This window comes from Amyelois transitella, chromosome 17 (assembly GCF_032362555.1).
Source record: "Amyelois transitella isolate CPQ chromosome 17, ilAmyTran1.1, whole genome shotgun sequence".
Taxonomy (NCBI): domain Eukaryota; kingdom Metazoa; phylum Arthropoda; class Insecta; order Lepidoptera; family Pyralidae; genus Amyelois; species Amyelois transitella.
The window spans coordinates 4953552-4967338 of record NC_083520.1 but is presented as its reverse complement, the minus strand read 5'-3'; the positions used below and the strand labels follow the sequence as shown (position 1 = coordinate 4967338).

The 13787-nt window shown below is 34.8% G+C and overlaps 2 protein-coding genes across 2 annotated transcripts; both read left to right on the top strand.

Moving 5' to 3' along the window:
• The first annotated feature begins 2081 nt into the window (after positions 1-2081).
• LOC132902710 (arylphorin-like) lies at positions 2082-5209 on the top strand. Its single transcript, XM_060948797.1, has 5 exons — positions 2082-2242; positions 2587-2717; positions 2842-3672; positions 3759-3928; positions 4252-5209. The coding sequence occupies exons 1-5, from the start codon at positions 2104-2106 to the stop codon at positions 5141-5143; spliced, it is 2163 nt and encodes a 720-aa protein (XP_060804780.1). The 5' UTR covers positions 2082-2103; the 3' UTR covers positions 5144-5209.
• A 3885-nt stretch (positions 5210-9094) lies between these two features.
• LOC106142227 (arylphorin) lies at positions 9095-13378 on the top strand. The gene is made up of 5 exons (XM_013343909.2): positions 9095-9254; positions 9619-9752; positions 10967-11803; positions 11919-12085; positions 12369-13378. The coding sequence occupies exons 1-5, from the start codon at positions 9161-9163 to the stop codon at positions 13258-13260; spliced, it is 2124 nt and encodes a 707-aa protein (XP_013199363.2). The 5' UTR covers positions 9095-9160; the 3' UTR covers positions 13261-13378.
• Positions 13379-13787: the final 409 nt, after the last annotated feature.

The window sequence follows — 13787 nt, the reverse complement described above, 5'->3', positions numbered from 1 at the left end:
TTTCCATTTCACTACTAGAGGGTTGGAGCCGTTAGTTTGGGAAGGGTTGTTGTCAAGATGTCGATGACAAAATTGTGGTTTAGTTGGTGTTAAACAATATATGCAGTACCATGCTTCCCGTAAGCCCCCCCACCACGACAAGGTGGCCCCTTGGGGGGGTTATTATTATTATTATTATCAACCAGTTATTTTTTAAATAATTTGGGTATTTACCAAAATTTTGTTCCATCTGTCGCGGCTTCAGCCTCTATCTTGGTAAGCGTTGTTTATAAATTTCATTGCAAAACTGCATAACAGGATACCGATCAGACAATGATATTAAAAACATAATAAGAAAAAACAAACACCGCGATAACGTATTATTTAACGCTCTTTATCCGACAGATCCGCCGATGGTATAAGATCAAATGTCAGTAAGAAATTCAAGATAACTGTGTGGTAGGTAATTTATTTAACAATGCACTTGTTTGTCCAAAATATAAGGTGAAAAGTCACAGATAACTGACAACGTGCGATACGCTAATGATTTTAATACCTGTTTCTATGTACCTAATGTTTTGTATATACATACATACTTATATGGATACATATAATCACGGCTGTATCTCTTACGGGACTCAGAGACAACAAGCTAATAGTTTAGTCTATGAAATACATCCCAATTCCATCTTTAAACCATACTGCTGCATGCCTTAAAGATGGAATTGCGATTCAAATAGTGACAGGGTGGCTTATCGCCTCAGAGAAGAATCCCAAGTTTATTAGGCTATTTCTTAGTCGCCCTTTACGACAACAATGGGGAAGAGACTAAAGTGCTGGGAACCACACGGCTCAGGTATGTTTTCAAATTCAAATTCAAATTTATTTATTTTTCTCCACAACCTAAACATGACACAGACTTATAGTAAAAATTACACGGTTTAACTTATTTAAGATAGTGGGAGGCTGGTGTCTGAACTAAGCAGAGCTTGTATCTCAGTACACCAGCCTCTCCCCACGAAGTGTATACAGCACAAAAGTAGCTATTATGGTTTTGCCAATAATAATGTAGATTGGTTTCCCTTTACAAAAACAAATAAAACAAATACATGCATAAATCAGACAGTTAATTGTCAACCAAAAACAAAGTATTCACTTATTTAGATATAAGGGGAAACCTCTTCATAGGGAGAATTTTGAGTAAAATCTACCTAATTACATGGGTTTATTCAAGTTACTTGAATCAAAAATAAATGTGTAATTACTAATTAACTTAATTTCTAAATTAAGACAAGTGTTTGTAAAAGGTTTTCTGTACTATCATAGTCAAGACCTGAGAGATAATTTATAGTGGCTATTTTACATACAAACTTTGAAAGCAAGTGAAGCTGTAAGTTAAACCTGTTTTGTATTATCGCAATCAATTTAAAAGTTTTATAGTATACCAATTATACTAATGTAAGATGAAATAGGCGTTGAGTCTTAACACGAGATATATCATAAGTAAATATTGTGAAAAACTATAAGAAAATGATAAACTTTTATTAGTTTGGATTTTTTTTCGACTAGATTGGACAATGGATGCTATGTCATCTGGAACCGAGTCAGAATTTTGATTTATAAGTTTTAATTCAGTGATAAATGTCGATTTTTGATATATCTCTATTTTAATAACCGTTTGAGGTGTGTTTAGCAATTTTGGGACATGAAATATCTCGACTGTATATAAGCCATACTTGACAGTTTGTGTAGAAAAGTTTTTTTTTAGCGACGAGGTGGTCAAAAGTGACTTCAAATTTTTGTGTAATATTACTTATGGTGCTACTTGCCATTTCTGTTTTCTTTGAACTTGGCTTGATGTTTATTCCAACAGCACAAATTCTAGGGAGTTCATACGAGTACCTACTTCAAATAACCTTTATAAAGTCATTGAGGTACGTTTATTTCCGATCATTAGTAAACAGATGATATTTTGGGTTACCTACCAATTATTGAGATACCTAGTGAAAACAAATAACGGATTTGAATTAAAACGAGATAACTGAAATTAATACATAACAGATAAGCTGGGATACAGCGGGAGACTATAAAGTTTCAGCTTGTAAGATAACGTTTGGTATAAATATGTGGAGGGAGTGTGTGAGGGTACAGTTGTCAGTTGGTGTTAGCACGATGAAGACTGTCCTGGTATTGGCTGGGCTCGTGGCTTTGGCCGCGGGATCCTTCCCTTTGTACAAACACGAACATGTGGACACCACTAAACGTGAGCATTCATTGTATACTTTTTTAATTTAAAGAATTATAGTACGAAGAAAATAATAATAATATATTCTATCTAAACCTTCGATTATTCTTATTAAAAATATTAATATCCCGAAAAATTATTTATTTCATCTTGAATTGGCTTATTCTTTGTGTTTTTTGCTTATTATCCTCTTAATAATTGAGGATATGATTTTATTTTATATAAAAAAGAATATGTCTGAAGCTACATTGTAAAAACTACTTAATAATTTTATTAGGATTAATAAATTACAATTAAAATATTAATCCTAAATTACTAATTACTAATTACTAATTCTAGATATAAATTTTAACTATTTGCAGTGGATGAGAAATTAGTTGACTTCCAACACAAAGTTTTGTCACTTTTCGACACTGCGGTTCAACCATGGCAGAGCGAATACTATAGCATCGGCAAACAGTATGACATCGAGAAGAATATTGACAAATATTCGGTAAGTAACTTATTTCATCACACATTGAATTAGACTTTTTCTTACTTGGATATGCTCTATTAAAAAGTAGGTAGTAGAAATATGGAAAAAGATATCTACAATATTTTTGTCATTTTTGTTACAGAACCCGAAGATAGTCCATGAATTCTTGTCCTTATATCGCGTTGGCTTCACACCTCAATTCTACTTATTCTCTATCTTCCAAGAGAAGCAGAGGGAGGAAGCTGTACTCCTTTACGAACTGTTCTACTCTGCTAAGGATTTTGAAACTCTGTACAACACCGCTGCATTCGCGAAAGTTCATCTCAATGAAGGCCAATTCTTATATGCCTTATACACGGCCCTTATTCAGCGTGCTGACACCCAGGGCATCGTCTTACCTTCTCCCTACGAGCTATGGCCAGAGTACTTCGTGAACATGGAAGTTCTGTACAGGATTTTCGCCACTCAAGTCCTAAACGGTGACTTCCCTGAGGATGTTGCTGTTGCTAATGGCATTTTCAAACAAGACAACACCTTCTACTACTACTACAATTACTCTGACGCCATGTCTTATGAAAACAATGAGCACAGGCTGGCGTATTTCACTGAAGACATTGGCTGGAATTCCTTCTATTACTACTTCCACACCATCATGCCATTCTGGTCAAGTGGTGAAGCATGGGGACCATACAAGGAACGTCGTGGTGAAATCTACTACTACTTCTATCAGCAACTCTTATCCCGTTACTACCTTGAGCGTCTGAGTAACGGCTTGGGAGAAATACCGAAGTTCTCTTGGTTTGCACCTCTGAAAGTTGGATACTACCCGTACCTGACTCAGTACTACTATCCTTTCGTCCAACGTAACGATTACTACTATATGGGTACGCCAAGGAATGAAGAATATATCCAGTTTGTTGACACTTACGAAAAGAGCTTCCTGCAGTTTATTCAGACCGGCCAGTTTAAGGCTGTAAGTATTAGATAAACAAGACATGAAATTACTGGAGAACGTAAGAACTATTTTTAAAACTGATACCATTTTCTTTTTCTTCACAGTTCAAACATGAGGTTGACTTCCGTAACTCAAAATCAATCAACTTCGTCGGCAACTTCTGGCAAGGAAACCCCGACTTGTACGAGAAGGAAGGAAGGCCAAGGAACTACGAACGCTCATATGAACAAGTTGCCCGTCAGCTCCTTGGTGCTGCTCCTGAACCCTATGACCAGTAAGTATAAACTTACCATAAAAATACTTAGATACTTCGTGTCATTTAGGGATATTGTAAAACTGGTAGTTGATTATTTTTATCATAAACATTAGAAAAAAAAAAATATTAAAAAAATTATATGAAGAAAGAAGAATATTAGAAAATTATTTTAAAATTCCCTAAACTTGTATAATTATCAAATCCAACGTCTTTATCAACAAATTGGCTTAAAAAATAAACCTAGAATCAAGTGCAAATTGTTCAGCGCCCTCTACATTGTTGATAGTGAAAAATAATTTAAATATGAAATAGAAGTCAATATGATTTATTTTTTATTCCAGGTACACTTTCCTACCCACCGCACTTGACTTTTACCAAACTTCTCTACGTGACCCTGTCTTCTACCAGCTGTATGGCAAGATCATAAACTACATAATTGAGTACAAGGGATGGCTGGAGCCATACACCAGGGACAATCTGCACTATGTTGGTGTCAAGATTAACGACATCCAAGTTGATGACCTGGTTACTTACTTCGAATATTACGACTTCAATATCACCAACGCAATGTACTTCTCAAGCAAAGGAAGCAGTGATTACTACCACAACTTCATTGTCCGTCAACCACGTCTCAACCATAAGCCTTTCACAGTCACCTTCGATATCAAATCGGACGTTGCATCTGAGGTTGTGATCAAGCTCTTCATGGCTCCCAAGTACGATGGTGAAGGTCGCCTGCTTACCTTGGAAGAAAACTACATGAACTTCGTCGAATTAGACTGTTTCACCCACAAACTTACCAATGGGCAGAACAAGATCCAGCGTAAATCAGATGAATTCTTCTTCTACAAAGACGATTCCGTCCCAACTGCAAAAATCTATGAGCTCTTGAAACAGGGTTTGGTTCCGGAAGATATGTCTGAGGACTACCATGCCTTACCTCGTAGGTTGATGCTACCCAGAGGTACCCCCGGAGGATTCCCAGTGCAATTCTTCGCATTCGTCTATCAATATGAAGCTCTGAAGCCTGAATACGAAGCCATGAAGGATTACGTAGTAGACAACAAGCCTCTCGGCTATCCCTTCGACCGTCCTATTTCAGTGCCCCAGTACTTCTACCAGCCCAATATGTACTTCCAGGACGTCTACATTTACCAGCATGGCCCTGAATATCCTTGGTGGAACCAATATAATACCCACTTTGATCATCACAATGCAGTCCCAAAACATTAAAAAGAGTAACGAGTAGTGTAAAAGTAATTCTTTGTTAACTCGAAAATAAAATGATAAGTATTTAAATGTGTTTATAATTGACCCCTTTATGCCAGGTTACCACCTGAAAAATGTAGTCCATATTTTTTTCCATTCCATACCAAATAAGCGATCAGCTAAAATATTATGTGTCCCATGGACCTACAATTTATTTGTTTTTTTTTTCAAAATTCAGCTGATGGTTTGAACCCATCCTTTATTATTGTTTTAATGAAAATGACAACCAAATCATTTAATTTTAACTTAATAAACATATTTATTTTACAATATAGGTATTATGCAGAACTATTAAGATATTTTCTAACTTCAAAGTATCAAAAGGGTCACAAAAATAACAATGATGATGGATCAATTTAAAACGATAAACTGTAAAAAATATTATAATATACTTTGAATCCCTTGGATAAGTTTTTTCAGTTGTTATTGTTATTAAGACATTTTCAAAATCTAGGAGTAATCCTTAAAGAGCTATTCATTTCTTTTGAGTAATTAAAGGATATAGAACAAATAATATCTTAAAGTGGTCGGGCTTATGGATCAACTTCAAAGTGTTGAATGAAATCGAAAAATATTTTTAAAAATTGCAGAAATCGGTATAATTTTATATCTACTTATTTAATTAAAAACAAAACTTGTCTTCTGTAAAAACCGGACATAAATATAATTCCCAAAAGCTTCTGATGTGATGTCTTGAATGAAATTTTGTGTGCTTCCCCTTTTTATAATAAAACACTTTTTCCTCTCCAAAAAAACGCATTTGTGTACAACTTTCTTCAGCATCAACTTTAAAGTCAAATATTGAACTTAATTTTGTGAAGTAGATACTTTCATTTTCATTTTATACTTAGACCTAAATTTGTGTTTACAGTAAAATTTAGATTTTGTAATAAAGGTTCAATTAAAATGTTTTATTGAGGTTTAACAAATAATAATTAAAATGAACTCAAATTAAAACTAAAGCTAAAATTACTTATAAAGAAGAAAGAAAAAAGAAGATGATTCCAAACTATTTTTTTTTATAAATGTACAGTCCCTTTATAAATGTGCATAGCGTCAACATGCGGGAGTGTGTCCAGAAGGCTGGCAGCATTTGAATGGCAATTCTGATTCTCTGAGCCAGATAATCCCAGCCCCTCCGGTCACGAGATACCTCAATCAGCTTATTCGGCAATTGTTCAAAAAGCTGATGGGCAGATGGACCCCACGGTCCCAGAGTTTCTACCCCAAAAGGTTGAAATATATAGGTATTACCGATACCTACATATTTGCGCCTTTTGAGGTTTTCTGCCTCATTTGCAGCAGCACCGGCCTTAGATTTGGTAACCAGAAGATCAGATGACATGCAAAATTAAATAACAAATATCATAATTATTTACTATTGATATTGACACAAAATTTAAAAAATTGTGTCTCGGATCAAATAACGTTTCAAGATTGTTTACCTTTCTCTCAGTATCTAAAGGAATAGCCTAATCAAGAAATAAAAAAAATGTGGGTGGTACCTGCTGCCCTGGTATAACTAAAATGCCGTTATCTGCCAAATCCTTTTTTTAAGTAAAACGTCAAAAATGCGGTAAAAAATTAAAACTGATGCCATTCATCAATGAAAACGCCTATTTATGACTTAAAGGTCGTATAAACAGATCGAAAGAGATTTTTTTTCTTATTCTACTGGTAAAAAAGGTGAAAATCCTGATCCTGATTATCTGACATAACGCATTTTAGTGATACCACGGCAGCCTGCCGCGCCTACCTGATGTAGATAAAACTCCAAGTATGTATAAGTAACTTAATAAATGTATACATATTATTTAAACAACATATTTTAAATTTAAACTTTCATGCAAGGTGTGTAAGGTTTTTATTTAGTACATATAAATATAAGTACAGACGGGACAGATTGAGTTAGCCTAGTAGTAAGTTCGAGACTTATGTAATGAGATACTAAGCCAACGATACTATATTTTATACTAAATACCTACTTATATAAATAAACATCCGAAACTCAGGCCAATCAGAGAAATTTCAAAAATGCCAGTTATGAAAAACATTATTAATCATCGATATTGGTATACATACTTATTAAAACTTTTTACATATACAACATATGTGTTGAAACGATTTGTACTCGTAGAATAAATGTAATATATAAAATTCTCGTGGTACAATGTTCGTCCCCGTACTCCTCCGAAACGGCTTGACTGATTCTCGTGAAATTTTGTAAGCATATTGAGTAGTTCTGAGAATCTGCCAACATCTATTTTTCATACCTAAAAATGCAATACGTTTGCCGGAACAGCTAGTAACAAATAAAACTTATGTAAAATAAATTATCGTTAGCATTATGATACAATTTAATGTATTTTTATATAAAGAATTTACAAACAAACAAACAAACATAAAGAAATAAAGGGAGTGAGTTTTGAGTTAGAAGTCTAGTAATTGGTACACAATAAGTTTTGTTGCTGCCTCGGCTTCGCACTGGCAGCATTTATACATACATCTCGTACCTTCCTCTGAATCACTCTTTTTATTAAAAAATAAACTGCATCAAATTCCGTCGTGTAGTTAAAAAGATCTAGGCATACATACGTAAGTACATACACACACGGACAGACATGAGAAGCGGCTTTGCTTTGTAATACGTAGTGATAGTGAAGAGTAATTTATTTGTTTATTTATTTAAAACTATATTGCACAAAAAAAATAATGTACAAAGGGCGCACAGTAATTGTAAGCACCTATATCGGGTATATGCTTTAAATTAACTAAAAAAAAATTAATTCTCTCCTTACATGCTATATTAAATAAAACATAATTTCGCTATAAAAATAACTCTAGGGATAAGAGTAGCTATCTATAAGCAGTTAATAGTAAATAATTCTTTTTTTACACCTTCGGTCGTATCACCTATTCTGCTTATCGTTAGGTGAAATTTTATATTATAGGTTATCCTGCACTAAGATAATATTATTTTTACATAAAACATCTCATATATATCTATAATTAATGCATTTATCGATACGATAATATTCAACATTTATTTTTACTTTAATTAGGTAGAAGTCAATGTGAGTTTGTTCGTCTTCTATTCGTTATTATGATTTACAGCCAATTACAATATTAGGTACTTCAAACATTTCTCAAATAAACCAAAGTTATCTAAAATTAAGCCAGCCTATAAATGGAACAAAATCTTCGTTTGTCACACTTAGTATATATATATAAAATCTCTAAATTAGGCTAAGGAATAAGACAATTGAAATGCTTATGTACTCGTAATATGGAAAAATAATTCAGATATCTCATGAATTCATTTGCATTTAAATGTTTTTAAGTTTCTCTCCTTCACTGTATAGCCATTTTACATGATTTCAAAGTCGAGCTCAAACAGGTGTTGCTTACGACTTCGTCCACTCTAAAACGGACACTGTGTAACTAATGATATATGCATATTGCATAATCTCAATTGTTCCCTTAGAGGGATGGAACGAGAAATTTCCGAAGTTTTACTGACTGTTGTAAACTTGAGGAAACGTTAATGGAATCAATTAAAAGTTAATAGAACCCCACGTTTACTGCCAAATATATGTATCTTATCAATAGCTCCGGGTGAGAAACAGCCACTTGACTAGGTCATGGGCATTTTTGGCACGGTTTATTTCGTTTCAGAGATCATCAAGGCTATACCAAACACCATATTAATTAATTGAAGAAATTCGCATTCATTATAAAAATTAAACGAAAGAAAACTGGAAACGAATGCATAGTTAATTTCTTGTAAGCAAAATGTTAATACCTAATCGAAAGCTTAACAATGACTTAATTATAGAGACTAGCTTACAAGTGCCGATGTTTGTATCAGAAGATAAACAAGCATGGATAATACTAAAGTAATGAATCATCTAGCTGATAAGGTGATGTATAAAATGCTTAAATTTTTCTAATGGGATACAGTTGTCAGTAAGAGGGTGGACGATGAAGACTGTCTTAATTTTAGCTGGCCTCGTGGCCTTGTCCATGGGGACCACCTTCCCAGTCTATAGACATGACCACATAGAGACGAAAAAATGTAAGTAAATAAAGGAGAGGTAAAGCAATTTTTAACTTCTAATATCAATAATACAAAAGTACACACTATATTTTATTTATTTATTCTGTAATGTTCATTTTTTTCTTTTTGTATTTGTTAATTATTTTATCTTGTCAGATTAGTTATAGCTAATCAGACAAGATAAAATAATTAACAATATAACTAGAATATAATAAGTTTCTGATATTCAGTAACAGTTTTGCTTAGAACAGATATTATGGTTTTTTTTTCCTGTTTTATACTTCTATAAAAAATTTGATGTGAGAAAGGGATTGATTGGTTCACAAAGAACTCAAGTGTTATTTTTTGTAAACTTCCTGTTAATCGTATATTTTATTTACAGTGGAAGGTGACCTTGTGCACGTCCAGGAAAAAGTACTATCTCTTCTTCAGAATGTGGGTCAAATTAATTACAACGCCGAATATTACACTATCGGCAAAGACTACGATATTGTGGCAAACATTGATAAGTATGGAGTAAGTATTTATACATACATACATACATACATACATAAAATCACGCCTCTTTCCCGGAGGGGTAGGCAGAGACTACCTCTTTCCACTTGCCACGATCTCTGCATACTTCTTTCGCTTCGTCCACATTCATAACTCTCTTCATACAAGCTCGGCGGTTTCGGGTACTTTTGACCTGACCCTTTACCAGGACGTCCTTAATTTGATCAAGATACGTTCGTCTAGGTCTTCCCACTCCGACCTTTCCCTCCACACTCTCCTTGTATATCTGCTTAGTCAACCTGCTTTCATTCATCCTCTCCACATGACCGAACCATCTTAACATACCCTTTTCTATTCCTGTAACTACATCTTCTTTCACATCACAACATTCCCTTATCACGCTGTTCCTTATCCTGTCACTCAATTTCACACCCATCATACTCCTTAACGCTCTCATTTCCACTGCATTTATTCTGCTTTCATGCTTCTTTTGCCATACCCAACTTTCACTCCCATACATTAATGTCGGGACCAACACGCCCCTGTGCACAGCCAGTCGAGCCTTTTTGGATAGTTTCTGACTGCTCATAAAGGCATGCAAAGCTCCATTCACCATATTCCCCGCGTTCACTCTCCTTTCAATATCACTATCATACTTGCCATCTGATGTAAACTTTGATCCTAGATATACAAACTCTTTCACTTGCTCCACTTTTTCTCCTCCAATCAAAATATTACATGCTGTCATTTCTTTCTCCATTTCAAAAACCAGTGTTTTAGTTTTACTTACGTTCACTTTCATTCCTTTCTCTTTTAAAGCTTCATGCATACAGTTTACCATCTCCTGTAACTCCTCCGCTGATGACGCCAGTATAACCTGATCGTCGGCATAGAGCAGACATTTGACGAGTAACTCATTCATCCTTAATCCACTTTTAGACTCTTTCAAATCTGTCAAACAGCTATCCATAAATAGGTTGAACAGCCACGGTGACGCAACACATCCTTGCCTAACGCCTTTCTCAATCTTAAACCACTCAGTGTGCGCTCCGTTTATCCTGACACAAGCACTCGAATCCTCATATAAGGATTTCAGTGCTCGTATTAAGAGACTGCTCACCCCATGCATAGAAAGTGCTGACCACAATTCATTCCTCTCAAAGTATTTATACGTTTTCAACATTTAGATTTCCTGTTTTACCTGACAAAATATTTAATTTTTACATATATTTTAGAACCGCAATGCAGTTACGGAGTTTGCTGAATTTTACGAAACTGGATTCCTGCCTAAGTACTCCGCGTTCTCAATCTTCTACGAGAGACAAAGAGAAGAAGCTGTAATCTTTTATGAGCTATTCTATAGCGCTAAAGATTTCGATACCTTATATAAAACTGCTGCGTATGTAAGAGTTCATTTCAACGACTATCAATTCTTATATGCCTTCTACGCTGCGATCATACAACGACCTGACACTAACGGCATCGTTTTACCTGCTCCTTATGAATTATGGCCTGAATTCTTCGTGAATATGGAAACTATCTTCAAAATGTACCGCGTCGATATGCAAGAAGGTATTGTGAACGCAGAATCTGGCTACTACTACGGTATCTGGAAGGCGGAAAATAACTACTATTTCTACTACAACTACTCTGATCCCTTGGTCTATCAAAACCAGGAGCATAGATTGACATACCTTACAGAAGATATTGGCTGGAACTCTTACTACTATTACTTCCATAACCTCATGCCATTCTGGGCCAAAGGAGAGGATTTCATCGGTATATTCAAGGAACGTCGTGGTGAATTCTACTATTATTTCTATCAACAACTTTTGTCTCGTTACTACCTTGAGCGATTGAGCAATGGCTTGGGTGAAATCCCAGAGTTCTCCTGGTACCAGCCCTTACACGCTAGCTATTACCCAGCTTTGACTTCATGCGCTGCATATCCATTTGTTCAACGTCCCAACTACTACTATTTGGGGTCTGAAGAGAATGTAGACTACATCCAATTCCTTGATGCTCATGAAAAGGGCTTCGTACAATACCTGCAGACTGGCCAGTTTAAGGCTGTGAGTATTAATATTTTTTTTATTTTTTGTTCGCCATTATAACATACTGGTCGTCAAATTTTTTTTTGCAATTATATAGTCATAACAGCTTTATTTATACTGCACCTTTTTACAGTTTAAACAAGAAGTAGATTTCCGAAATTCAAAGTCCATTAATTTTGTTGGAAACTACTGGCAAGGAAACCCTGACCTGTACGACAAGTATGACCACTTTAACTATGAACGCTCATACGAAGTCATTGCTCGCCGCCTCCTTGGTGCAGCTCCTCAGATCTCAGACGTGTAAGTTTCTTATTTATACGTTCAATTAAATTTACATAAAAAAAGAAGTAAGAAAATAATCTTTAACCAGATTTAACTCTTGTGTGATCATCTTCATTTGGCCCTATGAATGTTAAGAATCTTGTTATTGATAAATAGTTAAGCTTAAACAAAACTTAAGTATTATTAATATTATTTAATAATTAAAAAAATAATGTGTATGAGACTTAAAATTGACAAAGTGGTTATCTAACATAAAATTTAAACTAGTTTTGCATTATTTTTCATATTTTTTTACTTTCAGCTACAAATTTGTGCCTTCTGCTTTGGATTTCTATCAAACTTCGCTACGTGACCCAGCATTTTATCAGTTGTACAATAAAATCATAAGTTACATTGTGGAATACAAGGAATGGTTGGAGCCTTATGGTCAAGAAGTTCTTCATTACGCTGGGGTCAGGGTCAATGACATGAAGGTTGATAATCTGACCACGTACTTCGAATACTATGACTTCAACGCTACTAACACCGTCTACCTAACAGAACAACAACAACAAACGGGATATTCCTCTTTCATCGTCCGCCAACCACGTTTAAATCATGAGCCCTTCTCTGTCACTATTGATGTCAAATCTGACGTTGAAGCTGAAGCCGTATTCAAAATCTTTGTTGGTCCTAAATATGACGGAGAAGGTCGTCTTCTTAGCTTAGAAGATAACTGGATGAACTTCGTCGAGTTAGACTGGTTTACCCACAAATTGACATCGGGACAAAATAAGGTTGAGCGTAACTCTGAGGACTTCTTCTTCTTTAAAGAAGATTCTGTCTCCTTAGGAAAGATTTACGAACTGTTGGGACAAGGTCAAGTACCTGAAAGTATGGCTGTAGATTACGACTCTCTTCCTAGAAGACTCATGTTACCCAGAGGTACCCCGGGAGGATTCCCTGTACAGTTCTTCGTCTTTGTGTACCCATATCAAGCTCTTAGCAAAGATTTGGAGCCTATGAAAAATATAATTATTGATAACAAACCTTTGGGTTATCCATTCGATCGTCCAGTCCAGGTTCCATATTTCTTTTTACAGCCGAATATGTATTTCGAAGACGTCAGTATCTATCATAAAGGCCCTGAGTACCCCTGGTGGAGTGCCACGCATTCTGGGCAATATCATTTAAATGAAATCCCTAGACACTAAAAGGAGAGAGAAAGAGTTACGGTATCAATATTTTAGTAGGTATGTTCGCTAGATAGTAGAGAATGTTTCCTATTTAAAGTGTATACAAGCATACATGTCAAAATAAATAAGTATTTTTTATTCACCTGTTTTATTTATTTGAGTCATTCAACTGTTCCGCTTCTTGAAGTCGGTAGTTGAATGGTCAATCATCAGTAGCTTTGATTCTAAAGAGAAACTGGAAAAAAATAAGTTACTGACACTTGTCAAGTTTAATGATTTGATTCTTTTAAAAGTAGTTATTAATCAGCGCTTTGTTCGCTGGAGTTTTTTGTAAGTAATTTTAAATAACAACAATTTATATAAAAATATTTATTTATGTTTTTTTTTAAATATAAATTCTATTTATTCTACATAAACTTCAAATAACACAGGTTTTTAACACACCGTACCTTCTTACTGTCATGTTTCTACTGCGTGTTAGCGGCCGTGTCACTACATGCCCCTTTTTATAATAATGTCCTATATTTTTAACTTTACTAGTGAAG

What these genes read in the sequence shown, in the direction of transcription:
- LOC132902710 (XM_060948797.1), top strand. Translation starts at nt 2,104, where the DNA reads ATGTGGAGGGAGTGTGTGAGGGTACAGTTGTCAGTTGGTGTTAGCACG. An exon ending in ACATGTGGACACCACTAAAC is followed by an intron (nt 2,243 to 2,586) that starts GTGAGCATTCAT and finishes AACTATTTGCAG; the next exon opens with TGGATGAGAAATTAGTTGAC. An exon ending in GCTCCTGAACCCTATGACCA is followed by an intron (nt 3,929 to 4,251) that starts GTAAGTATAAAC and finishes TTTTTATTCCAG; the next exon opens with GTACACTTTCCTACCCACCG.
- LOC106142227 (XM_013343909.2), top strand. Translation starts at nt 9,161, where the DNA reads ATGAAGACTGTCTTAATTTTAGCTGGCCTCGTGGCCTTGTCCATGGGG. An exon ending in CCACATAGAGACGAAAAAAT is followed by an intron (nt 9,255 to 9,618) that starts GTAAGTAAATAA and finishes TTTTATTTACAG; the next exon opens with TGGAAGGTGACCTTGTGCAC. An exon ending in CAAACATTGATAAGTATGGA is followed by an intron (nt 9,753 to 10,966) that starts GTAAGTATTTAT and finishes CATATATTTTAG; the next exon opens with AACCGCAATGCAGTTACGGA.